The 25,772-nt window shown below is 48.1% G+C and overlaps 1 protein-coding gene across 1 annotated transcript in view; it reads right to left on the bottom strand.

The window, feature by feature from the left end:
- Positions 1–6,871: 6,871 nt before the first annotated feature.
- SMPD4 (sphingomyelin phosphodiesterase 4, neutral membrane (neutral sphingomyelinase-3)) overlaps positions 6,872–25,772 on the bottom strand; it is a 27,593-nt gene continuing 8,692 nt past the window's right edge. The window contains exons 3-20 of the mRNA XM_006875842.1: positions 20,180–20,266; positions 19,239–19,381; positions 19,062–19,137; positions 18,477–18,585; positions 18,278–18,330; positions 17,571–17,722; positions 16,552–16,684; positions 16,127–16,198; positions 13,458–13,544; positions 11,383–11,528; positions 10,830–10,920; positions 10,344–10,444; positions 9,169–9,332; positions 8,589–8,794; positions 7,879–8,109; positions 7,516–7,647; positions 7,298–7,426; positions 6,872–7,201 (exon numbers count right to left, since the gene is read on the bottom strand). Coding sequence (XP_006875904.1) covers positions 6,872–7,201; positions 7,298–7,426; positions 7,516–7,647; positions 7,879–8,109; positions 8,589–8,794; positions 9,169–9,332; positions 10,344–10,444; positions 10,830–10,920; positions 11,383–11,528; positions 13,458–13,544; positions 16,127–16,198; positions 16,552–16,684; positions 17,571–17,722; positions 18,278–18,330; positions 18,477–18,585; positions 19,062–19,137; positions 19,239–19,381; positions 20,180–20,266 — 2,442 coding nt within the window. The remainder of the gene's footprint in view (positions 7,202–7,297; positions 7,427–7,515; positions 7,648–7,878; positions 8,110–8,588; positions 8,795–9,168; positions 9,333–10,343; positions 10,445–10,829; positions 10,921–11,382; positions 11,529–13,457; positions 13,545–16,126; positions 16,199–16,551; positions 16,685–17,570; positions 17,723–18,277; positions 18,331–18,476; positions 18,586–19,061; positions 19,138–19,238; positions 19,382–20,179; positions 20,267–25,772) is intronic.

Here is a 25,772-nt window from a genome sequence, read left to right as displayed (position 1 = left end):
CCATCTTATTCACTCATCTGTTGCTATGAACCAGTCACCTGATAATGTGCCACATTCAGCTATGCTGGGGACACCATGGGGAAAAAGGCAGTACCTCCCACCACTGCTCCCAGTGCAGAGTAAGCAGAGTGCAAAGCTTGCAATGTGATATAAAGTACAGGTGTTAGGCCTGCATGCTGTTGGGCGTGCTTATAACCAGACATCAAAAAAAAAGAAAATCAGAACAAAGCAAAACTGACAAAGTCCACCTTTGCTCCAAGGTTCCCGTGGTGTTTCTGCTCCCCCGTTTGTCTTGTTGTTTGGTCTCACCCAATATGTCAGCTCCAGGCCTCCGAACCCAGCCCAGCAGATTCAAAAGTATGCAATTTTTTTACTTCAGTTTCAAGTTCCACAATCTGTAGGCCTTCAAACTTTCAAAGTATTCCTGTCTCTGTGGTTCCGTGTTTTAGAGCTCTGTCCTGGATCTGCTTTGCCTGGTATTTTGTGATTATGAATAATGCTGCAATGAACATAGGTGTACATATATCGATTCATGTTGTGGCTCTTATTTATCTAGAATTATAGCAAGTAGAGCTGGATCATATGGCAGCAAACCTGATTCCTTTTGAGAGTCCCATAACCCTTACCTCACTTGGCCACACCTCCTGCTCCTGCTCAGCCATTCCCTGGCCTAAGCTACCCAGTTCCTGCTACACTATCCTTTTGGGATTTGCATGTTTTCAGGTGAAGAAAAACAAGTGTGAGAGAAATGATGATGTAAGGGTGATATGTGGGGTACAGCTGAAGAACCACAGAGGTGGGAACAGCAGGTGGTTACCAACTGGGTGTCCTATGGAATAGTGTCATCATCTGACCTAAGAACATTGTCTTGCAATGTGCCCTCACATCCCTTCTCTTCACTGAACAGCAATGTTAACAAAAACCAGGTGATTTGTTCATGTTGAACTGGCAGAAATCTAATATCCTATTTTTATCAACCATGACCAAAAGCAACTGACCTACCAAGGGGATTTAAAAAAACTAAAAAACCCACTGCCTTCAAGTCAATGCTATAAATCTTTATGTAAATTAACTGCCATCTTTCTCCCACAGAACAGCTGATGGGTTTGAACAGCCAATCTTTTTATTAGTATCCCAACACTTAACTCAATGTGCCACCAGGACTCCTTTTACCAAGAGGAAAGGGAACATTTAACATTTAGTAGACAGCTCTTTGGGAGAGGGTTGCTCTAAAGGTCAGTTTAAAGATTATGTTGTGTTTGACAGACTGGCTCAGCCAGAGCCCACCTCTCCTGAGGCTGAACATCAAGCCCAGCGATTAGCTACTGTGTCTCTCTTGGGCTGCAGATCTCCATAGGCAGTCTGGTATGGTCAGCAGTGGGCCTTTGACTCATGGGACTTAACGGCAGTTTAGGGAGAAGTGCAGTACAAACCTCTGTGAGCAATAACACAGAATACCAGATGAAGCAGGTTCAGGGGACAGTCCTAGAACTCTGAACTATTTATAATGGAATATTTAGAAACTTTGAAGGCTAACAGCCAATGGAATTTGTAGCAGAAGCAAGAAAACTGGTGTTTTCTAATCAGCTGGCCCCAGCAGCTCCTGGAACAGCCATCCTGGGCACAACAGAGCAGGGGAAGGATCAAAGCAATGCTCCCACTGCAGATGTCTGACATACTCGGAGCTAAAGGTGTGGACATTTTCTTTTTCCCCCCTGTTCACTGTCTCTCGCTGTCTGTGCACCTCTACTCTGGTGGTGCCTGAGTGAGTGGACAAACCACCCAAACACACACACACACATACAGAGGGTTCGACTACGCATGCTCACAATCTGCTCAGAAAAGGAAAAGTTCTGCTTAAAACCAAACAGCTGCCCCAAACGGCTACAGCCAGCCCTGATTTGTTAATCACTAACAAAAAGGCCTGAATGGGGGTTACAGAGCAGGAGAGAGACAGATTAAAAGGGAAACAGGTTGAAAATTAAATCATGAGTTATGTCATAAGGACCAACAGTAACATCTTGAAATTTCTCAAGCGGCCTTGAAGGCAAGAAGCAGACAGAGGGATTTTAAAGTCATACTGATATTTTGCTATGGACATTTTTTTTTTTTTTTTCTCTCTTTCCTGTGATTACACAGTATCCAAGCTAGTTTTTTTGCTGTTGCTGTTCTGTTTTTTGGCCCCTTTTTTACCTTTAGGGGACTCTTTCTCTCCCTACATTACCTGAGACAGCAACAGCAGTCATATAGTCAAGCTACAGTCATACCCTATAAAATCCCACCATCCAGGCAAGAGTCAAAACCAGCGGCTATACACCAGACAGGCAGCCAACACCTGCTACAGTTACTCTGAGTTGAGTAATAAAAAGAGTGAAAAGGCAAGCCCATCTCCTGATCACATCTATCTGGTGGCAATCAGAAAGCATAATAAAACATCAACATACATTCATCTAATTACTGAGGTCACAGCTAACTATTGAAGATACCCAAGAAACAGATAACCATATGGGCACAGGTCCAGAAACAAGATAGAGTGACTGGGGCAAATGAGCAGGAGACAGGCCTAGACATTCACAATGGAAGGCGGTAGGCTTCGGAAATGCCTGAGGACAGAAAAATGATACTGAAATGTATCCAAACACTCCACAAAGGGTTTGAGAAAAATAAGGAAGATGTCAGTAAAGTGCTATAGGAACAATCAAATAAGATAGATACAGCATTGGAAACAATTCAAAACCTACAAAAAGAGATCCAAATGATTAATAATAAATATCAGAAATGGGCACACTGAAAGGGCAAAGGAGTAGAAATGAAGAGATGGAAGTCTGAACTAGCAAGCTGGAAGACAAATACTGCTAAGATAGAAGAGCAAGCAGAAAAAATGATTTAAAAAAAAACCCAAAACTGAAGAAAGTCTAAAATTCATGTTGGGCAACATGAAGAAGAATAACTCAAGAATTATTGGCATTCCGGAACAGAAGACTCACACAAGTCCACAGAGGAGATAACTGAATTGCTGCTGGAATAAAATTTCCCTAACATCCTGAAAAACAAAAAGATAAGGATTCAAGAATTTCAATGAGACCCAGGAAGGATAGAACCTAAAGAAAATCACCAAGACATAATCATCAAGCTCTCCAAAATCAGAATCTTGAAAGCAGTTATGGAAAAGAGAAGTGTTACATACAAAGGCAAGCAAATCAGATTAAGCTCTGATCTCTAAGCAGAAACCATGCAAGCAAGAAGGCAATGGGGAGACATAAATATAACTCTAAAAGAAAAAAAACCTGTTAATCAAGAATTGACTATCCAGCAAAGCTGTCAATCAAATACAAAGGTATAATAAAACAATCCAGGATAAACAGAAGCTAAGGGATTTTGCCAAAGCCAACCCCGCGCTTCAAAACATCTTTGGACTGAGAACCAACCAGAACAGACAACAACCCGAGATTGACATATGCTGCAGCACCACCTGCAACTAAATCAACAAATGGAAGAGTCCAGAACAGAACAAAGCTATAAGAGGATCTGGGAGGTTAGTCTATGATCAAAACAATCACAATGTGAAAGAAGGTAAAAACATAGGAACAGAGATCCAGGTGGTAAGGAGGTCAGGTAGATTACATGATAAAACAGACTGCTTTAAATGGGGGGGGGGGAGTTAATAAAATATAAGGTAACCTCAAAGAAAATGAATACTTTATAACAAAGAAAATAGAAATCCAAGAAGAACATGGAAACATTAAAACTATGAACTGACAAGAAAGAACACAAGAAACATGAACTCAGCACAGGAAGGCATGCAGAACAAAGAAACCAGCAACACCACAAAAAAACCAACAAACGTAATAATAGCAATTACTTCATACCTACTGATAAGTACACTGAATGTCAATGGATTAAATGCACCAGTTAAGAGACAGAGAGTGGGAGAATGGATAAGAAAACAAGATCCTTAAATATGCTGAGTCGGCAAGAGACAAACCTTACACACAAAGGCAAAAACAGATTAAAAGTTAAAGGATGGAAAAATATATACCAAGCTAATTGCAATAAAAAAAAAAAAAAAAAACGAACAGGAGTGGCAATAGTAATCTCTGGTAAACTTTAAGGCAAGAACCAGCATAATAGATAAAGATTAACATTATCTCTTGATTAAAGGGACAATTGAATAAGATGACATAACCACAATAAATATTTATGTCCCCAATGAAAGAACTCCAAAATATATACAGCAAACTCAGATAATAATAGTGGGTGATTTTAATATACCACTTTTAGAAATGGATAGAACAACCAGAAAAAAACTGGACAAAACCTACACAATCGGTCAATTGGACCTCATAGTTGTGTATATTCAACCCAACAGCACAATACACATTCTTTTTCAGTGCACATGGAACATTCTCCAGAATAGACCATGTGTTAGGCCATAAAATAAGCCTCTATAAATTTACAAACATCAAAATATTACCAAGCATCTTCTCCGACCACAATGCTATAAAATTAGAAATCAACAATAGGAAGTCCAAGGAAAGAAAGTCAAATACATGGAAACAGAGTAACACCCTCCTGAGAAGCTACTGGGTAGTAGAAGTGGGCCTTTGCTGCTTGTCTGGCTGGCTCAGCCCAAGCTGAAGATTTTTATTTGACTCATGTTGGCACGCAGTGAATGCTTGGGTGTGGGGTGCTCAGTTCTCCAGGGCTAGGTTTCCTAGTATTTCTGTGATATGCTCACTTGGGGACTGGTGAGTGTGCAGTTCAGTTCCTAGCTGCACATATGACTTGCAAATATTCCAGATCTGGGACACACAAAGCCATCAAATGACCCATTTCAGGACCGTCTGCTTTTTCTACTGAAGCACACTCTGATCTGTCATGAAGAGCCTTCAGGCCCACATTGGGCCTAGAGCCCACAGATCCTAATAGACACCCATCCCTTTCCTCTGCAGGCATTTCAGATGGACAATCTGCCTGGGATTTGCTGCTGCTGGGAAAGGATACATCTGAGCAAGGAGAGCTCCCTAAGACCATGTGACTAGACATACTGACAACAGGATGAAGGGGTGATAGGCATCCAGTGACCATTTTTGCAGTCAACTTCTGGAGTCTGAGCCCTATATCAGGTCGAAGTGGAGTTTGCTTTCTGGTCCCAAGCTCCAGAATGCCATTATTTGGAGTTTACATCAAAGTACATAGCCCACCATTTACAAGTGGGCTTCAAAAAGTTCAAGGAAAAATTCCATTTTTCCATGAACATTTTTTTTGGGGGGAGGGAGGGGAAAGGCCAGTTTGTTTCTTAATAATGGCATCACTGTGAGGAAAAACAAAGGATCAGGGGTGGGATGGGGTGGTGGGAGGGGCAGAGATCAAACACCTTTGGGAGGAAGCTTAAGTTTCCCAGAATCTCCTGTCTCTCCCCACTTTGGTTGCCTGGGGATTCAGGGCAGGGGAGTGCAGGGAAAGAGACAAGGTGTGATTGATAAAGCTAATGAGTAGAAAAAAAGGCACAGTTGGGTTTTATCTTGAGCCTGTGGGAGGGTAAAGCCAGTGGGCTCCTTGCATCCAGGCTTGACCCCTAGTCCTGTCCCTTCCCTTTCTTGGCTTTGGCCTTGGGAGTGCAAGGTTTCATCATGATGGTCTCCTGGTACTGGACATTGTATCGTGCCTTCTTCAGGAGGCTTTGGTGGCACCCCAGCTCTCAAACTTGTACTTGCAGTTGACTCCAAGCTCCTTCTTCCAGTTGTAGGTCACTCTGCACCAGATGTGCTTAGTCTGGGCCCCACAGGTGCCCTCGCGGAAACCCACCCCACAGTCCTTGACTTTCACCTTGACTTTCTTTTTGGCCACTGTGGAAACGCCAATAAGAAGAGGGCAGCTCGGAGGAAGGCGGCTCAGTGCTGCATCTCGCTCTGCCTGCACGTGCCAGGCCAGTCCCACTCCGGCCTCAGGGTCCCCGTTTCTTCCATGAGCATTTTTGAAGCCCCCTCAGACATTCTGGGATACCTAGAGGTTGACACACACATAACCTACCACACAAATTAAAGGTCTGGTTTAAGGTAACATGGAGATGGCTCTGTGGGACAACTGAATGTGCATGAGACTCTGCAGGGACTTAAAAAGAACATGTAGCTGTCATTCATGTTTTATTAAAAAGTTGCATCTTTACATACTTGATTTTGTTGACAAACAACACTTTTGACCATCTTTGGTTGTAGAGCACACATTGGTCAAGATCACATTCCATCAACTTGGGTGCTGCTGACTAGGGTCCCACCTGTGACAAGGCAGCCTAGAGGCATTGAAGAGTGTCCTTGAAGAGGCACATGTGAGGAACCAGAGGCTACCGGTTCCCTAGGAAACAGCTGTGCTCATCTCCTCAGAAATAGAGTTCTATGGATCCACTTACAGGAGTGACCCTCATTTAACCAGGTGTGGAGGTACAGTCTGATTTATTCAGGTATCTGTTTTGGAAACTTCGATTCTTCCCTGGAGCTAGAAGCTAACGTCTTGTCCTGGTGACACCAGGTGCAAGGTGTCACCTTTGAAGACCTTTAAGGGCAGCAGAGGTGCAAGACAGGGCTGGACCAGGCCCTCTGGAGAAGGGTGGAAGCCACTGCCCAACATAGCACCTGAGCTTGAAGAGCAGCGTCTGCACTTGGGCTTGGCAGCAGACTCTTCCTCCAGCGAGAGGCAGGATGTGATCTGATGGTGGGTCTCGGGCTGGTATCCCCTTCTTGCTCATGGCCTCTTCTGGATGCCTCCTCTACTGCTTTCCCTCACAAGTTTAAATATGACTATGGCCAAGCTCCTACCTCTTCACCCCTCCATCATGCCCTTTTGAAGGTTTCTGCTGGATGCAGGCTGGCAGTCAAGCCTGGTGCAGCTTCCCCCGATCAGTGAGAAGCGCCATAGCCATGGCGTACAATAGGTAGACCAGGATGAGGATCAGGGTACAGGGCAGGGGCCCAATGCAGAACAGAGAAGCCACAAAAAAGGCCAGCAGGAGCAATAGCAGAGTGTGGTAGCTGCCCAGGAAGCGGAGGCTGAGCCGGGGACTGCGGGCCCGGCTGGCAGTATGCATCCGTCCTGCAGGACTCAACAGGTGCCTGCCAGCCAATGCAGGCTCAGTGAGGTGGTATCGGCAGAGGCTGCCGAGGAAGTCGGCCCGTGAACACAGGGCTGCCATCTGGCCTGCAAACTGAGCAGAAACAAAGGTACGGATGGGGGTGAAGAGGGAGCCTAACCACAGACATCCAGGGACTGGAGGGGCACATGCGCCACCCACCCCACTCACTCTGCAGTTGATGGCAGAGGACAGCCGGAAGAGCAAGCGGACCAGGCCAGCAATCTCATAGCTCCGGATGGGCTGCAGCTCAGCATCACCCTGGTACTGGATCTCAAACCTCCGCAGGCCATTGATGATCTAGAGACCAGAAGTGAGATGTGTGCTAGGTGACAAAGAGCAGGCCTCCCTCCACATTGAGGCCACTGCCTCTGCGCCTGGCCTCACACCTGATAGCGGCCCAGAGGGGTAAGCACAAGCCCGTTCTCTCCCACGGTGCAGTCTGGAAGTTGCTTTTTCCCGGTCTCATCTTGTGTGGTCCCCAAGGCAAGCGTAAGCTGGGCCAGCTGGGCTTCGCTGAGCTGTCAGGAGAACCACCGATGAAAAAAGGTGACACTGGTCATCCCACCAGATCCCTGACCATGGCACAAAGGGTCACGGACATGATATTCCCCCCACCGGGATAATCCCAGGGCCTGGGACTTGTACATGGTGGACTGTGGCAGTCAGGTAAAGGGGAGGGGGCAGTACTAAAAACAGGGGAACAGTGGCACTCTTTTCTGAGCCAAGGCAGCGAGCCCCATAGCACGTACTCGGAAAATCCGACACAGGTACTCCAGGGCTTTCTCCAGGTACTCATCTGTCTTACGTATGCTGTCCTGACCCACTTCATCAAGGTCGTTGGTCAAGTAAGAGTTGCTGTCCGTGGGACAGAAGCCTAGCCAGCACAGAAGGGAGCGGCCAGCTGTGCTCTCAGTGGACTGGTCGGAGAAAGACTTGGCAGTCTGTTTGGCCTGCGCGATGAGCTGAGCCAGGCGCAGGACCTGCCGGGGGAAGCGCATGCACATCGGTGGTTCAGGAGCAGTTTGGGCTCAAGCAAGACGGATGACAGGAAGCTTCAGGGAAGCCTAGATGGTGTGTATGCACCCAGAGCAGTGACCCAAAAGGCTCAGTGTCCATGTGAGAAACTTAGAAAGAGACACACAGAGAAATACTAGATTGGGGAAAGAGAAGGGAAAGGGCGGAGTCACCTGTTAGCCCCAGACCTCTCTTCCTCCACAGTCCTCTGCACTACCAGCATCCCTAAGGAACTCTGGTAGTGTAGTAGTTACAAATTGGGCTGCTAATCTCATGGTCAGCAGTTCAAAACTACCAGCTGTTCTGCAGGAGAAAGATAAGGCTTTCTGCTCCCATAAAGATTTACAGCCTCGAAAACCCTGTACAGGGTCGCTATGAGTCAGACCTGACTCCACAGCACATAACAACCAGCTTTCCCAGGCTCAGAGCCCAGAACCTCACTCACCAGCGTGCGGACTTCAGGCCCAAACATAGGGGTGTACTTGCAGTCCTGGCCCTCCAGGCTGTAGATGTGGCTCTTCACCTTGAAGGAGGCATCAGTGACAGCAGGAGGCCAGGCTGACAAGAAGCTGCCACTGAAGGTGGGTGTCATGAAGGAGCGGTGCTGGCGGTGGGGGAGGACAAGTTCAGGCTCTAGGAACAGCTGCTCTCCTGAGAAGGGGGGAGCCTGCATCAAGTTCAAGCACTTGTCAAGGCTGTGAGCAACTACGGGCACCATGTGCCCTCTGAACATCTGCTAGGTAGGTCACCTGAAAGAGATGGCAGGATCTGAGGGAAAATGCTGCTACTGCCTTAGTTTCAACAGGGAGGCAAGATTTCACTGAGAAACACTCCTCAGGCATACCCAAGCACCAGCTGAGCAAGTCCACCACAGACCCCTCAGTTGTCATTCCCAAGACTGTCTGAAAAGCTCAGGAAAGGGTAGATGAGGATGCCTCTTGAGGTCCTGCATCCATCCTGTCAGCTGCATGCCTGATCCAAGGGATGTTGGGACCATGGCCCACCAGCACCAGGGGTTCACTCACCTTTCTGGATCATTTCCACCAGGTTGGGCTGGGCAAACACTTTGGCCACCCGGAACACCATGAGTGCATTCTTGGGGCTGACAAGGTCCGTGCGAAGTGCACGGTTCAGGAAACCAACAAGCAGCTTTGTGTAAAGAAGCAGGTTCTCCTGGACAAAGGGCGCCCTGAGGAGCAACACATGGATCAGTGTCAGCCTGAGATGGACCGTGGCCCACCTTCTGTACTGGCCCTAGATACCCACACTTCCTAGGGTTTCAGATAAAGAAAGTTCTTGGGAATGACAGTTAAGGGGGCCTGTGGGTGGTCTGATGAGAAGAGAAGAATGAGGTTTAGGCCCTCAGATGATAGATTCTCCCACAAGAACAAGGTCTCTTAAAATCCTGGCACTCGCGATAGCATGGATGTACCACGAAACACCTGGTTGGGCAAAGTAAGTCAGACACATACTGTATGATCTAACTTACAAGAAATCTCTAGAACAGGCAAAAAACCTAACAGATCAAAGCTTACTAGCAGTTACCAGAGGCCAGGGGAGCACTGCTTAAGGGGCACTAAGTTTCTATTAAGTACGAAAGAAAATTTAGAGACAGTGGCACAAGAAGATGAACTTTACATGTAAAAATTGTTAAAACGGTAAACACTTGTATGTATTTTACCACAAAAAAATAAAAAGACACAGACACAAGTATGAGGCTCCTTTCCGAGAGGACCAAGGTTTTGGGACCTCATGTGACGGTGGCCATCCCAGGAAGCCAAGATGGAGTGGTGGAACAGAGGAAGGTGGTAGGGGGAGAAGGGGATGAAGGGCAGCTATCTGAGGGTGGATACCAGGTGACCAGCAAAGGATAGGGCAGTGATGGAAGCCAGGGGGTGGCCAGGTAGATAAGATGGAAGGCCAGCAGGGAAGACTTACAGGATGGAAGAGACCTTGAACATGCATTTGAACTGAGAGGAAACTGAAGGGCAGAGGAGTGGCACAGGTTGGGGGAAGTGGACCACCCACATTTCCAGGGCCTTATCTAGACCTGGGCTTCACACTTCTGGGGATCCAGAGTACGGTGCAACTGCAGGCACCCTGTGCTCAGCCGCTGGGGTCCCAGAGAAGAGCCCCATGGTGGCTTTCTTGCCCCCATGAGGGAAACGTGGAGTTGCTAGGTTGAAGGACTCCGGCTCACCATTTATCTGACACACAGCGGGGCTGGACATCACTGTTCTGGGCCTGCTTCTCGGGGGCATACCTCCATGGCTGTAGATAACTCAGCCACATCTCTAGGACCTGGAGAAAGATAAAGAGGTTCCCAGTGGGTGGAACAGCACACAAGCATTCTCTGTCGTTCCTCTCCACCCCCTTGGCCCCACAGGCTTGGCAGTCCCCATCCTGCTGTACTTCACCTCACACTAACTAGTCTGCAGCAGTGACGTTCACCCGGTGGTACAGCCCCAAACGCCTAGTGCGATTCAAGAGTGGAGCTTGAGGCCTGCAGCTACATTGCTCAGATGGCCGAGCTGGGAGAGAACACCAGAGGCTGACTGGAAATTCAGGCGGGCACAATACTAAGGCCCACCCAGGGCCCCACTCCAGGCCTCTGCAGAAGCAGTCATGTCTTTCTCTTGTCCCACCTTATGGCCCCTAGACCATGCATCGAGGGGCCCATACTCACGGCTCTGAATGATGCATCCAGGGGCCAGTGGCCAAAGCAGTGCTGAAGGAAGAGGTAGAGCTTCTGCTGGACGAAGCGCGGGATGGCAACCCTGTTGGGGATGGAGGAGGCTGGGTGGCACAGCAGCCAGCTTGCCCAAGGACCACCATGTGCCAAGGGCCTGCCTACCAGGTGGGGGCTGAGAAGTTAGAAAAGGTTCCAGGACACACATAGCAGGTGCTAAGTCAGCCTGGAAAAGTGCAGAGCACTTACAGTCTGCTCACTATTCCAGATAAGCTTTGAAAGCCCACCAATGCTGATACCCACCCCCAACCCTCTCACCCAACCCCTGGCTCTCTCTGTTAAAGACAAGACTCAAGCTTGGGTGGGAGGGAGGTCTCAAGGGCAAGAGACTCAGCTAGGTGTAATCTCTGGGGCAGGTGTGTATCACCTATGGGAGCAAGCAGACAGAGCCATGCCCCACCTGCTGCCTTTACATCCCACTGCGGGCAACAAGGCTGCTAGGGAGAAAACAGACCGGGCTCTCACCCTGTCCCCCTGAGCCTGCACCTACCGTTTGAACTCCTCCAGAGGGCTGGTGGCATGTGAGTGGGCCGAGGGTGAGGCCTGCTCTGGCTTCAGGCTGTTAGAGAAGGCGTGCAGGTGTTTGAGCAGCAGCCGCACCACCAACACGTGCTCCTCAGTTGGCGTGAACGACTCCTGGGGTTGAGAAGAGACATATCGGCCCAAGACAGCCAGAGGAAAGCTTGCACCCTGAGCACAGGGTTCTATTGCCTGCGGCACCCTGGACCTGCTGGGTCTGAACTATGACAGACCCGAGGGTAGTAATGATGACCTGGTGCCAGCACAGAGAGTCCTAGAGGAAGGCTCAATAAAGCCACCTCATCAGATAGCTCACTCTCATAACGCATGGTTGTGTACCAACTGTGGGTAACATCAGTCAGACACCTGGTTGCATGTCCTCAGGGGTCCCCATGTTTTGGACAGCCAGAGCCTGATGACCACAGGAATGGGGCAGGCAAGACTCCTGCCGGAGCTCTGGGTCCTGCAGACAGCTCTCCAGGGCACTGGTTTCTCCATTCCCAGGTAAACATCCCATTCCTCCTATTAAAGTCCAAGTCCTCCCAATGGCTCATCTTCTGTGAGTCAGGGAGAGCAGCACACTTCCTTCCTCTAAAACCCATGAGACTAGGTTTCTACTTCTGAGTCACAATCAATGCAAGCCCTTAGAGACGGAAAGTCACTTATCACTGTGGCTTTCTCTAGTTCTTGATGAAAGCAGAAAGGGGCAGGGGGGCAAGTAAGACCCCACCGAGTGTCAGCCCCTGGCTCCTCCCAACACATTGGCCCACCTTCAGAGGAGGCCTGGTCTACCTCATTCAGCACGCACCCTGAGGTCCTACTAGGTGCCTCAGCCCTGCTGTTCCCCACCATGAAAATGCTTCTGTGAACCTAAAGGACCTCTGCCAGGCATGGGACAGTGGATAGAAGTTACGTATTTACCTTTTACAATCTTTGTGCAATGGTTTGTAGTGTTTTTGAAGAAAAATACTATAGGATGTTTTCATAACAATGAAACAGAATGTACTCTGTGGGACAATCTCTCCTGGACTCCTACTGCAGGGACTGGGAGGCCTCCACTCCTGCCACCCTGACCCACTTCCTGGGGTCTGGAGGGCGCTGCCCAAACTCTGATGATATCCTAGGACACCCCCTACCAGTTTGTTTCCCACTTAGTCTGTCATGTCAAACACCCTATACTCAAACTCCATCCTTCAGAGCCCAACCTCCCTCTCCACCACTGGGAATCTCTGGCCAAAGCTGTGTTGGTTTCCTAGCCCCCACCTCACTAAGCCCTGCTCCTAGGGGGTCTCAGTGCCACCCACCTGGGCCCAAGCCAGGATGAAGACAAGCCCATAACTATCCCCACCTGGCCAGAAGCAGCCCCCATGACTCAGTTCTCCATACCACACACATCCTTCCTTCCTGGCAGTCCCACTGGCCCCAGGAAACCCTCTCCCAACAAGGCTGTTCCAATGGTGAATACCCACTACAGGCTGCCTTCGCCAATTCACCCCAACATTTAACTACCAAGACCGGTTTTTTCATCTTTTACTAAATTTCCACGCAACAACTATGTATTCTACAGGGATAGAGCTGGCCAGGGAGCTGGGCTGAAAGGCTCCATTACCCTTGGACCCCAAAATCCTGCCTGATTTCTGCCCAGGCGTCCTGGCCACGATCTGCACTTATCTACCTCTAGGGCCCCACAAGTGACTGGCAGAGACCAGTAGAGGCTCTTAGCTTCACACGGAGGCCTGGAGTCAAGCTGGAGGACGCTTTGGAATGGGCAGAGACCAGCACTGGCCAGCAGCCCGGGGACGCCATCAGCAGAGGATCTAGCGCCCCACCTCCATCAGGGCCTTGGACAGTGCTCCCACCTACAGTGCTAAGCTGAAGGCTGCCCTGCCTTCCTGCCCCCTCCAGACCTCATTCTGGGGAGGACTAGTCACCTCAGACCTGCTCCCTGGCCTCTGCTATTACTGTACTGACAGACATTCTGAAGGCAGCACCACAGGGTGGGATTAAACAGAACAACAAAAAAAAACAACAACAAACGGCTGGTACTTGGTAGGTGTGGAGGGCCTGGAAGCCAGGTTGGGCAGGACTGTGGAGGGCGCTGGAGACACTGAGTCGGTAGTGTAGGACCTCCAGCTGAAACAACAGACAGAGCAAAGCGGAGCCAAGAGAAGTAGTGGGAGGGCAGAGAGGGCAAGGCAAGAAGGGGTGGGGGCAGAGAAGGGAGGCATAGGTGGGAGAGAGAGACAAAAGTGAGAGTAAGCCCAGAAAAGGAGTAAGGAGAAAACAAAAAACAAAAGTACTGTCAGTGGACATCCACACAACTGCTGCCCCAACAACCTCAGTCATCATTCCCGCCAGTCCATAAACCCCTCCAGGCCTAGCAAAGTGGGAGAGAGGCCCCTCCGTGAGAGCCAGGTACTTCTAGGCTGAGGGACACCCTCAGGGTCACTCAGAGGCTCACAGAAGCCTCTCCAGCTTCAAGAGGTCAGACGGACTGTCCACACTACAGGCTGTCAGATACATAACTCCAAGAGCCCAGGTTCTGAAAAGTTTTGAGTGGCAAGCTCCAAATGGAGGTTCCTCCATTCGTGAAAGAAAAATGCAAGTTTTCTGGCTTTTGCTGGATTGTCCAAAGGAACAATTCACTGAACCAGCAGTCACCAGGCTAAAACGGAAACCCAATCATTGTCCCTGTTCCTACCCCCTCCACCCCCATTTCTCTGGAACCAGGGGATGGAGCTGGTTCCAGAAGACAGTTCAGGTCAGCACAGACTCCGCACAGCAAGCTCAAGAGAGACCATTAGAACAGCACCACCACCCGCCACAGTAGAGAGCACCATTCTATCTAAAGACACCTCAGATCACCCCTGCTCCACTGCACATAGTCTTTTCTTGTCCACTGGTGGAAGCCTAGAGAACCTAGACCCAGCAGGGGGTTGACAGCTGCTGGACCTGCCCTGGACTTTGGGCGGCAGCCACCATGTCAAATGTGCATGATTTGGTCCCATTGAGGCCTTCCAAAGGCAGACATAGCCCACAGCTAGCCCACCGCCTGTACTGACCTAAGGCCAAGCCCCTTGTCCAAACAGCATAACCCCACCTGGTCCCAAAAAGGAGAGGCAGCATTCTGGAGCCAGCCAGCTGGTGAAGAGCAGAGCAGGAAGGAGCACCTTGAGGTGGCATGGCATGGCACAGCCAGCTCCAGATTTCAGTGAAGAATGGAGTAGACAGCACCCCCTCCCTCACCAAGCAGGACTGAAGGGGAGACACGGGACTGTATTCCTGCACCCACAGCCCAGTGCTGTTGCAGTGGGCCTCTGCCCTCTTTGACTGGCTCCCTCAACTCTCTCGGGAGATGGCAAAGGGAGGAGCTTCTCTTCCTGGCAGCACCAGAACAGCCTATGGATCTGCACACCCTGCAGGAAGTAACATGGGTAACACCCCCTCAAAAATCATCTTCCCAATAGACAAAGGCAGGACTACAGGCAACTCGGAGGGGGTCTTACTTCTCCTTGCTTAAAAGACAACAAGCAGACTGAAGCTAACTCAGCACATAGCCGACCAGACCCAAGTCCCGGGCAAGCAAGCACTCGGGAAGTCAGAGCCCAGAGGACCTCTGCAGTCAGCCACAGTCACCACCACCACACACTGGCCTCCTGCGGACATAGGAAAAAGGAAGTGCCCTGCAACTTGAGAGGCCCAAGAAGAGTTTTCAACCATCTTCTGCTTCTTCCCGAGTGCAGCCTACAACAGAGACCTGGGGTCCCCTGTGCACTTCTCCCCACACTCCCAGAGGACAGCACTGGTGGCAGGATGGAGGCAAGAGGTTGCCTGAGATCTGAGTCAAATTAGAAGACATCATTTTCAATTTTAACTACCATACCAAATCCACTGCCGTTGAGTCAATTCTGACTCACAGCAACTCTGTAAAACACAGTAGAGCTACTCGTTAGATTTCCAAGGCTGCAAATCTTACAGTGGTAGACTACCACATCCTTCTCCTATGGAGAGGCTGGTGGGTTCAAACTGCTAACCTTTAAGTGAACACCAACACTTAGCCAACTGTGCTACAAAGCTATCCTTGTTTTAACCCTATGCCTGTGAATTCTTAACTCTTGAAAAAGCCCTCAAGATTTCTGTCACTCATGGAAAACACTGAGATTGATGTGTAGCATGAGCTGCTTTGGGAAATGAGACTTAAGTGTCACCCTAACAGAATGAAAGACTGAACCAACAATAACCTGCCAAGTCCAATGAAGATGCTGGGATCGAGCCAGCCCTAAACTCCAAGCACTATGTCAGTGCCACACCTTGGTCATGAATGTGCTGTAAGGGAAGGAGGGGGAACAGATAGGGCAGGGCGGGAGGGAGGGACAGGTCATATGCAGGAGGGTACGGGCTCAAATGCCCAGACAGCTCCTTGCTGGTGTTCTGGAGGAGAGGGGCAGTGTGGGAAAGCTGAGGAGGCCCGTATCAGTCACCTGGTAGGTGGAAAGGAGTTACTGTGACTGGTGAGGGGCAGGCACAGACATCCTACCCAGAACAAGAGCTTTCCTGCTGGCCACCATGGCTCAGCCCCAGGAGTTCAGACCCACCCCAGCATGAGGAGAAATGGTGGGGACTCAGCTGCCGCCATCTGGCCCTGCAGATCTAACTCTGCTCGAGGACAAGAAGGAGCAGGCTGGCCAGATGCATCCTGGCCCCAGCAGACCTACCTTGGCATGAGGAGACTGCATCTGCTGGTACATCTCCAGCGAGTAGTGGTGGAGCCACATCTCAACAAACACCTGCAGAAAAAGCCTTGGCATCAGGTTCAGTGCTGTAATCTCTCCTTGTCACGGGTCAATACAACCCGAAAAAGTCTATACAACTGTGACATCTTTGTGAGAAGGGGATAATCAAAGGCAAAAACAATTGTGAACTGTAAAGATGAAATAGAAAACAATGCCAACAACATATAGGTAGGAAAAGTGGGTATGTTTCCTCTCAAGCTTCCTAAGATTCACAGTAGGAAATATAACTTGGAGCTACCCCAAGGTGGCGGCTCTCCAAAGGACACTACTGTTTTTCTCTGCCTCTCAACTCCAGAGCACAAGGCAGGTGATGGAACTGTCTTGACGTAGAAGCAAGTACAGCTTACCTGAAGCAGGGTTTCTGACCGCCAGATCTCATGGGAAGCAGGGTCTGCGTTCACAGATGTCTGGTGAGATATATGGCGCTTCAGAAGACTGGTGTGATGGAGACCATAAGATGCGAAGGGCATGGTTGGTGTCCTGGAAAGATGAGGCATGAAGAACAGATGTTACGAAACCTTCTTGGCCATAACCAAATACCCTGAGGGAGTCACTGGGCCTGGGGACTCAGGACCATGACCATGGTTAATTGACATAACAAAGAGTCCATACAGACAGTATTCTATACCCTACTATGGTGAGTCATGAGTGAGGTCTTAAAATCTCATGAGCAGCCAACTATTGGTGTTTCCCTATCCAAAAGAAAGAAAAGTGAAGAAAGTCAAAGATGCATGAAAACAATTTGAGTCCAATAGACTAGTGAACACCAGCCTCCATGACTGAGACCAGAACTAGATGGACTGGCGTGGGCATATCAGAGGTGTAGAGGGAGCAATAAACAGTCTGGATAAGATAGCCTTTTGGGGACAGTAGCTGGCCACTACTTCTGGGGACAGTGTGGCAAGGCATGAGAGGTCCATGTGCCCTCCTCAAGCTGAGGTGGACTACATATGACCCTCCTGTCAATCCAGGACTTCAGGCACACCTATATGGGCCAGCAGAGACTCAGCACCCAGGACAGAACACCCTTCAAGAACAATCCTTCTGAGGTCTGGCTCCCTTTTCTCAAAACAAACACCTCCAGGTCCTTCCTCAACTCCCCTGACAGCCTCACAGGGGCGAGGAGCTGCTGAGGCAGAGCACAAGGCAGCTTGTGTCCCAGAGTGACCCAAGGGCTTGCTGATGCCAGACCACTGGCACATCCCATAAGCACAAGAAAAGCTGGAAGCCCTGACTGAAGCATGTAGGCAATGTAACCTGACAGGTTAACTCTATGTGGGAAGGGTCAGGACTCTCTGTGAGATGGGCCCCATTTCTAGACCACCTCCAGCAGCTAGCCAATGGCCAGGGTGGTTGATAGCCATACCTGGGAGCGGGTGAGGGGTTGGAGCCCCCGGGACTGGAGAAGAGCGTGGGGAGAACACTGCCTTCTGTGGGCAGGAACCAGGACAGGTAGCGGTCCACCAGGAGGAAGTAGGCACAGTCTGAAGTCCGGACATGGAGGGATGGGAGCAGTGGCTAGAAGGGCAAATCTGTCAAGAGCCTGCAACACTGGGAGCTTCCCTGGCCACTGTGCAGCATTGCAGAGAGACACTGCAGTTCTGGGATAGGGCCACGGACCCCCAGGGACAAGCTAATTAGAGATACTCCCCTGACTCAAGGCCCCTGGAGGGCTTTGTCTCATAGTTTTTCTTTCAGTCCCAAACAACTATCTTCTCTACCAGATAGTAAACACTCAGTAAGAGTTCAGGGTAGGAAAAAAGAGTTCAGGGTGGGGACAGCATGGAGTTTGGATAGAAGTGAGAGAGAGAAAAAGAGAGAAAGGGAGAAGAGGAAACAGAGGAAAGGAAGATGGGAAAGCACCAGTGCTGTGTGCCCCCTACCCCAGCTCCACCCACAGATCTGTGGTCCTCACTAGGGTTAAAGAAGAGTGAGCTGGAGAAACAAAGCAGGGAGCCAGAGAGAAAGCAGAGCTGGAAATGGGTGGCAGCAAGCCCCCTCTGCTCTCCTCAGAAACTTAAGTCCACCCCAGAAGGCTGTGGTTAAGTGTTCTGCCCAGCGGGCCCCTTGTACCTTCTGTGTGATGAGACTCAAGGCGAAGAAGAACGTGTAATACTCAAAGGGGTCTGAGAGCAGCATCAAGGGGAAACTGCACAGAGGTGGACACCCCCACTGAGCTTTAGATCCCCCACCCCTAGGGTGCTCTGGATGCTCCCCACCCCACTGAGTTCTGGACCCCCATTGCCTACCACCTGTAGGACACAAAGGATACTGAGGGCTAGGTTGAGGCCGAGTCCCCCACCAGGGAGGAAGTGGACCTTGTTGTGATATAGAGGGCTCTCAGGGAGGACTCGTTCCTGGATGGACGCCTTCACGGGGCCCTGAAGAGGGGGAGAGGCTCCTGAGCAGGAGCCAGGAATATACCTACCCCAGCACACAGACACACATACAGCACAGCTCTTTGGTCAGTGCAGAGGAGACCCGCAGAACCTGCTATGCCTTGCTTGCCTCTGGGTGACATGTAAGGAAAGGGCTAGCCCAAAGAGTTCCATCGGAAAGGGCTAGCCCAAAGAGTTCCATCACCCTAGCAAACATGTGCAACCAGCAACACTCACTCTGAGTTCAGCCAGGCACATGAGCAGCCCTGTCAGCTTTGCTTCTCACATCCACTGAGCAGGTCACCCCTCCCCTGGTTGCCAACACAAGGTAGAAGACTCAGAAGAGCACAGCAGCCGGCCCATTCCAGTTTGGAATTAACTTTATAAAACAATCCAGGTAATGGTTTGAGTTCTAACTGGTGGTGCCCTCCTACCCCATTTCCCATCCCCACCAGACCCAGCAGAGCACACACACTTACTGGAAGGTAGGAGATTGGGAAGTCAAACTTATAGTCTTCAGCTTGCAGTTTATAAACCAACTTCATCATTGGACCACTGAAACACAGATAGGTGGCTAACCATCTGGTTTAGATTCTTTAAGGAACAATGATTTGGAAACAAGGAAAACCCAGAACCTTTCAAGCAGACCTACCTACCCAGGGTCTAGAAATTCCATTGCAATGCTGTATTCCACGGGGTTCGCACGCCCCTGCAGGCAGCGGAGATTCCAGCCAAAGAACACACCATCCAGACTACCAAATATGTGCTCCACCAACCATGGGAAAATGGCTCGCAGCTCCTGGAATAGGGCATCAGTGAGGCTGGGGGAAGGGGCACGGGGCCAGTGCTTGGGGTGTCACACGGGATCACTCTCCTGACTCCAGTACTGCAACTGGGCTGCCCATCTACCCTACATTTGTTCTGAGGGTGTCACTTTCCATTTAGACACTCACAGATCATGGCCGGAACCACAGTAGCTCCCAGTGTACGGTGTCAACAGAAAAGTGGCACTGGACATTTTCCCCTGTGGTTCCAGGGCACACAAGGTAGCAATGCTACTTTCTATCAATAAATCAGCCCATGGAGAAAACAGTGGTGTTAAAATGCCACAGAGTTCTGGTCGGAGGAATGCTGGTCAGCATGAACTCCTGAGACAGAACTATGACTTACTGACACAGTCCAGGATTAGTGGGGCTTACTATTAGACAATTCTGAATATGATTTAAATTGCTAATTTTAGGACCTATATTGGTGTTTCTTAACCTTAGCACAAACTGACATTTTGAGATGAGTAATTATTTGTTGTAAGGGAGATGTTCATTGTGATGTTGAACAGCATTCCTGGCCTCTACCCAGTAGATACCAGCAGCACCCTGCTCCCCAACTGTGACAACCAAAAAGGTGCCCAGATGTTGCTAAGTGACCCTGAGGGGCAGGGAGAGCCACAGTAGAACTCCTAGTCTACCTGTGTAAATATGTCTATAAACATGACAATCATAAGACCAGGATAGGTCACTGTGGCGGACAGTGAGTGTCAGAGGAAGGAATTATGGAGAGTAATGAAACAGGCCTCAAAAGAGATGCTCACAGACAGTACCTTGGCTGGGAAATCCTCGATGACTTTAACCAAGTCTTGGCAGCGCTGTGCAAAGGGTTTGTTTACAGAGTCAGCTTTCAGGCTAGCCTGGAAGGCAGAAAACAAGGAAGAAATCTGGGTCTGGCTTTTGCTGATATTCTGGCTTGAGTCCAAACATATATCCAAACAATGGGCAGAAGCCAGACACACAACTACTGGTCCTATGTGCTTCAGACTGGCAATTGCCAGGCTTGCTTCTGGGTGTTTCCCTGAGGCACTGCAAATGCTGAGGACAGAATTGTCTCTTACACAATCTTTGAGCCGAGGTTCAACTCCAGGGCTACAAGAAAGCCCCCACAAGCCCTGAAGAATTCAAATATGTAAACATGAATTGGAAATTTCTCACATAGCTGATTGCCTATGAATTTACGTAACTGTAATGCCAGAATCCTTGGTAAGTAACTCGACCTCCAGGTTGGTTTGAACCATTAGGGTGGCGGTTCAAACTCACCATCTACGCCTCAGAAACCGTACAGAGGGTCGCTATGAGTCGGAACTGACTCGATAGTACTTAACAACAACAAATGTCAGTGAGAATGCCTACTAGTAGGCACTCTCTTAACTGAGTTGTCTGGAATCAACAGCAGTGGGCCTGGATTTTTTGTTTTGTTTTGTCCTTTATAGAGGTGACAACGAAGCTACTGAGCTCATTTCTTTGAGAAAAAATAACAGGCTAAAACTAGAGACAGTTGCAGCCAAAGATCGACACTAAGGTAGCAATCATAAGGCATTCAGGACAAGCACTAAGGAGCTAAATAAAGTCATGAAATAAGGGGAGCAGGTGGCACCGTGACCACATAAAGAGGAGGCCTCTCTGCAAATGGACTGAAACCAAGAAGAAATGCCAGAAAGTTAATAACCACAAGGCCTTTGACCTAAGATTAGCTAAAGGTCCTGTCCACCTCCAGACAGGGATGAGCCACGGCCTAGATCAGAGGAGGAAACCTGGGCTATTCAGGCCATGGGCACCAAGGAATAATGTTCTTCCAAATATGTGTTTACAGAAAGCATTTTCTGGCAACCAAAACTAGGGACAGAATGGGAAACTAGGGTTCTCTCTTTATCACCAATACATCCTCACACCATGTTTAATACACAAAGTGCAGTCCCAGTGCACCCAGCCCGGCGGGATTCATTTCACACTGACTAGCTGGCTGACATCCAACTCACAGCAACATCTGACTAATATGTGTCAGAACAGAATTTTACTCCACAGGGTTTTCCACAGGCCTTTTCCCCCAGATGTCTCTGGGAGGACTTGAAGGTCTAGTTTTTCTTTTAGTATATGAAGGCACTATCTCTTCTGCCCTACCCAGAGACTCCTTCACCGAAAATAGCTAACATTACTAAACTACATCACATCTGCATTTACTTAGGGACATGAAAATTCTCATGTACATCCCTCCTCACTTTCTCCTCTCTATGGTCAGGGAATAGTAAGAAAAGAATGGGCATATAAATCAGCTCATCATATTTTGCTTGGACTTCCAATAAGATGGCAGACTAGGTAGACACACCACATGGATTCTCAATTAACAGCGATACGAGAGACCAAACAAACAAATATGAAAATCCTAGAACCTGAAGTTCACTTCAGAGGAAAGGTTAAAGAAGTGAACTGAGTAGTTGCTGGGAGGAGAAGCTAAGCAGGGAGACAGGTGAATGGCTAGTCATAAGCAGTGCAACTATCTTGAACCACTGTGAGCAGTAGTGGCAACAGAATGTGACTTGGCAGAGCCAATTCACACAGTCAACAGGAAAGGTGCAATTACTTCTTTTTCCAACGCTTTCCTGATGACCAGAGACATGGCCAGATCCCACGCAGTGCAGATCCTGCTCTCCAAGAGGTAGGAGCCATGTGGTTGTGAGCCAGGCCAGTGTGAGGTGGGGCTGGCTACGATGCTTTGCTGCCTAGATTCAGGTGGGCTTGGCTCCAGACCAACAGAGTCACAGAGCCACAAACCTGCATTTTTGTTGTTGTTGTTAAGTGCTGTCAGGTTGGTTCTGACTCATAGCAACCTTGTATAGGGTTTTCCAAGGAGCAGCTGGTAAATTTGAAATGCCAAGCCTGTAGTTCAAAATGACTTTGAGTTCGGGTGCTCATCCTAAGGTGTCATACCAGGACTCCAGACCAGCATTACCAGAAACCCTCATAACCAGCCAGTTACCCCAAGCTGTCCTGGGGTCCTAACAGACACTGAAACTAGCTCCATGAAGGACCTCCATGAACTTCTTCCACAATGAGTGCCCTCAACAAAGACACCTAGGCCAACAGAAACTCCATCTACGGCCAGGAACTCTGCTGTAAAATCTCTCACCCACCCTGTGAACTCCTTAGCTGCAAGAGTCTCCCAACATTGGCTCTTCTCCAGGTCCAAAAGCTGCAGTGGTTTCTTTGGTTTTTTTCCTTTCATTGTTTTATTGTTTTTAGCCTTTCTTCTCCTTCTCTTTCCATTCCTTGAATTTTAACCCTTCCATCTGAGTCCCAGTGTGGCACTGTGGCCTAATGCTTAGACTGCAGTCATTTGAACTGCAAGGTCGGTGGTTCAAGCTCACCAGCTGCTTGTTGGAAACCCTATAAAGGGTCGCTATGAGTCACAATCAACTCAACGGCACTTAACAACAGCAATATCTGCTTTCTGGAGTCCTGGTATGGTGCTGTGGGTTAAATGCATCACACTGCAAAGTTATTTAACTGCAAGATTAGTGGTTCAAGCTCACCCGCTGCTCCTTGGAAACCCTATACAGGATCGCTATGGGTCAGAATTGACTCAATGGCACTTAACAACAGCAACATCTGCTTTCTGGAGTCCTGGTGTGGCACTGTGGGTTAATGCGCCAGACTGCAAAGCTGTTTGAACTGCAAGGTTGGCGGTTCAAGCTCATCAGCTGCTCCTTGGAAACCCTATACAGGGTCGCTATGGGTTGGAACCAACTCAAAGGCACTTAACAACAACAATCTGCTTTCTACCAGTCGTCTGTCAGTTTGCCACACTGTGGTGACTGGCGTATTGCCAAGATTCTGGAAGCTATGCCACTGTATATTAAACATCAGCATGAGTCGGAACCAACTCCACAGTACATAACCACCATAGTGGACAGGTGTCAAATGAGCTTACAGACTAGGAAGAAGGAAGCACGGACTACTTCCGAATATTTAGTCACTGAAAACCATATGAATAGCAGTATAAAACCATCAGCAAAAGAATACGGAATACTGAAACATGATGAAGAGCGTAAGAATGATGTCAGATACAGTGCTGGACGATGAGCCCATCAGGTTGAAAGGCACTCAAAATACAATTGGGGGAGAGCTGCCTCCTCAAAGGAGAGTTTACCATGATGACTTGAATGGAGTAAAGCTTTGGGGCCTTTTACTTGCTGATGAGGCACAACTCAAAATGAGGAGAAATAGCTGCAACCATTAATGATTGGAACATGTCATGTAAGACGTATGAATCTAGGAAAATTGGAAGTTGTCAAAAATGAAATGGAATGCATAAACGTCGATATCCTAGATGCTAGTGAGCTGACATGGACTGGTAGTAGCCATTTTGAATCTGACAACCACACATGGTTTACTATGCAGGAAATGAGAAATTGAAGAGGGATGGTATCACATTCATCATCAAAATGAACATTTCGAAATCTTGAAGTGCAACGTTATCTGATAGGATAAGATCCATAAGTCTACAAGGAAAGCCAGTTAATACCACTATTATTCAAATTTATGTACCAACCATTAAAGCCAATGATGATGAAAATGAAGAATTCTATCACCTTCTTTAGTCTGAAATTGATCAAATAACACGCAATCAAGATGTATTGATAATTATTGACAACTGGACTACAAAGATTGAAAATAAACAGAGATAATCAATCATTGGAAAGTACGGCCTTGGTAATACAAATAATGCTGGAGATTACATGTAGAATTTTCTAAAACCAATAACTTGTTCATTGCAAATAACTTTTTTAAACAACATAAAAGACAACTAACTATACACATGGACCTCACCAGATGGAATACGCAAAAATTAAATTGACTACATCTGTGGAAAGAGATGATGGAAAAGCTTCATATCATTAATCAAAACTAGGTCAGGGGCAGACTGTGGAACAGACCATAAATTGTTCGTATGCAAGGTTCAGGCTGAAGTTAAAGAAAATTAAAACAAGTCCACAAGAGCCAAAATATGACCTTAAACATATACCACCTGAGTTTAGATATCTTCTCAAGAACAGGTTTGATGCATTAGACATGAGCTGTGTGATAGCATCACAAACATCATACAGGAAGAAAGCAAAAGGTCATTAAGAAGATAAGGAAGAAAGAAAGACCAAAACGGATGTCAGTGAGCCTCTGAACCTTACTCTCCTGGGCAGATATGCTAAAGCATATATGTTTTTTCACAGAACTGAGTAGAAGATTTTAAAGGGTGACTAAAGAAGACAAAGTCAAATATTATAAAACATTTCATTAATGTGCAAAGATATGGAGTTAGAAAACTAAAAAGGAAGCACACGCTCAGCATTTATCAAGCTGAGGGAACTGAAGAAAAAATTCAAGCCTCAAGTTGCAATACTGAAGGATTAGGTAGTCAAAATACTGAAGATGCAGTAAGCATTAAAAGATGAAAGGTACACAGTCACTGCAACAAAAAGAAATGGTTGGTGTTCAACCATTTCAAGATGTAGAATATGATCTACCAATAATTAGGCCAATGATTCTACCTGATCTCCATCCAGAATCTTCCAAGGAGGGAAGTTTCTACTTGAAAGGACAAGCAGACCATCCTGAGCGGCTAGAACAGAAGGTACTTCTTGAAAGAAAGACCAGCAGGAAAAATCAAAAACAGTAACCATAGCCTGACAAGAACAAGCAAATTGTTTTCCTGGGAGCCATAAAGGCAAGTAGTGGTCAGGTCCCCTCAGGGCAAACCCTCTTTTTTATGCATGTGAAAGGTAGTTAGATAATGAATAAAGAAGACCATAAAAAAATTGATGATTCTGAGTTATAGTGTTGGAGGAGAATATTAAAAGTACTGTGGACTGCCAAAAGAACAAACAAATCTGTGTTGAAAAAAGTACAGCCAGAATGCTTCTTAGAAGCCAGGATGATCAGATTTGGCCTCTCATACTTTGGACACGTTGTCAGGAGGGACCAGTCCCTGGAGAAGGACATAATGCTTGGTAAAGTGGAGGGCCAGAGAAAGAGAGGAAGACCCCCAACAAGACAGATTGGGACAGGACAGTGTTTTGTTCTGTTGTGCTAAGGTCACTATGAGTTGGTACTGTCAGCCTCTAACAACATCAATCTCTGCTTTTGTTTTCTTTTCTTCTGTTTCTCATTTCCCCTCTTCCTTTTTTTCTCTCCTTTTGGTCTTTCTTTACTACTTTCTACTCTCTCTTTTCATCTTCCAGCTCCATGTAAAAAATTTCTTCCTTTCACTTACTCTTATTTTCCCCTTCTATAGCTCTATTTTCCTGTCTCTCTTTTCTCTGGTAGTGTAGTGGTTACAAATCAGGCTGTAAACCGCAAGGTCAGCAGTTC

This window comes from Chrysochloris asiatica, unplaced genomic scaffold (genome assembly GCF_000296735.1).
Source record: "Chrysochloris asiatica unplaced genomic scaffold, ChrAsi1.0 scaffold00340, whole genome shotgun sequence".
Taxonomy (NCBI): domain Eukaryota; kingdom Metazoa; phylum Chordata; class Mammalia; order Afrosoricida; family Chrysochloridae; genus Chrysochloris; species Chrysochloris asiatica.
This window is presented reverse-complemented; position numbering and strand designations above follow the sequence as displayed.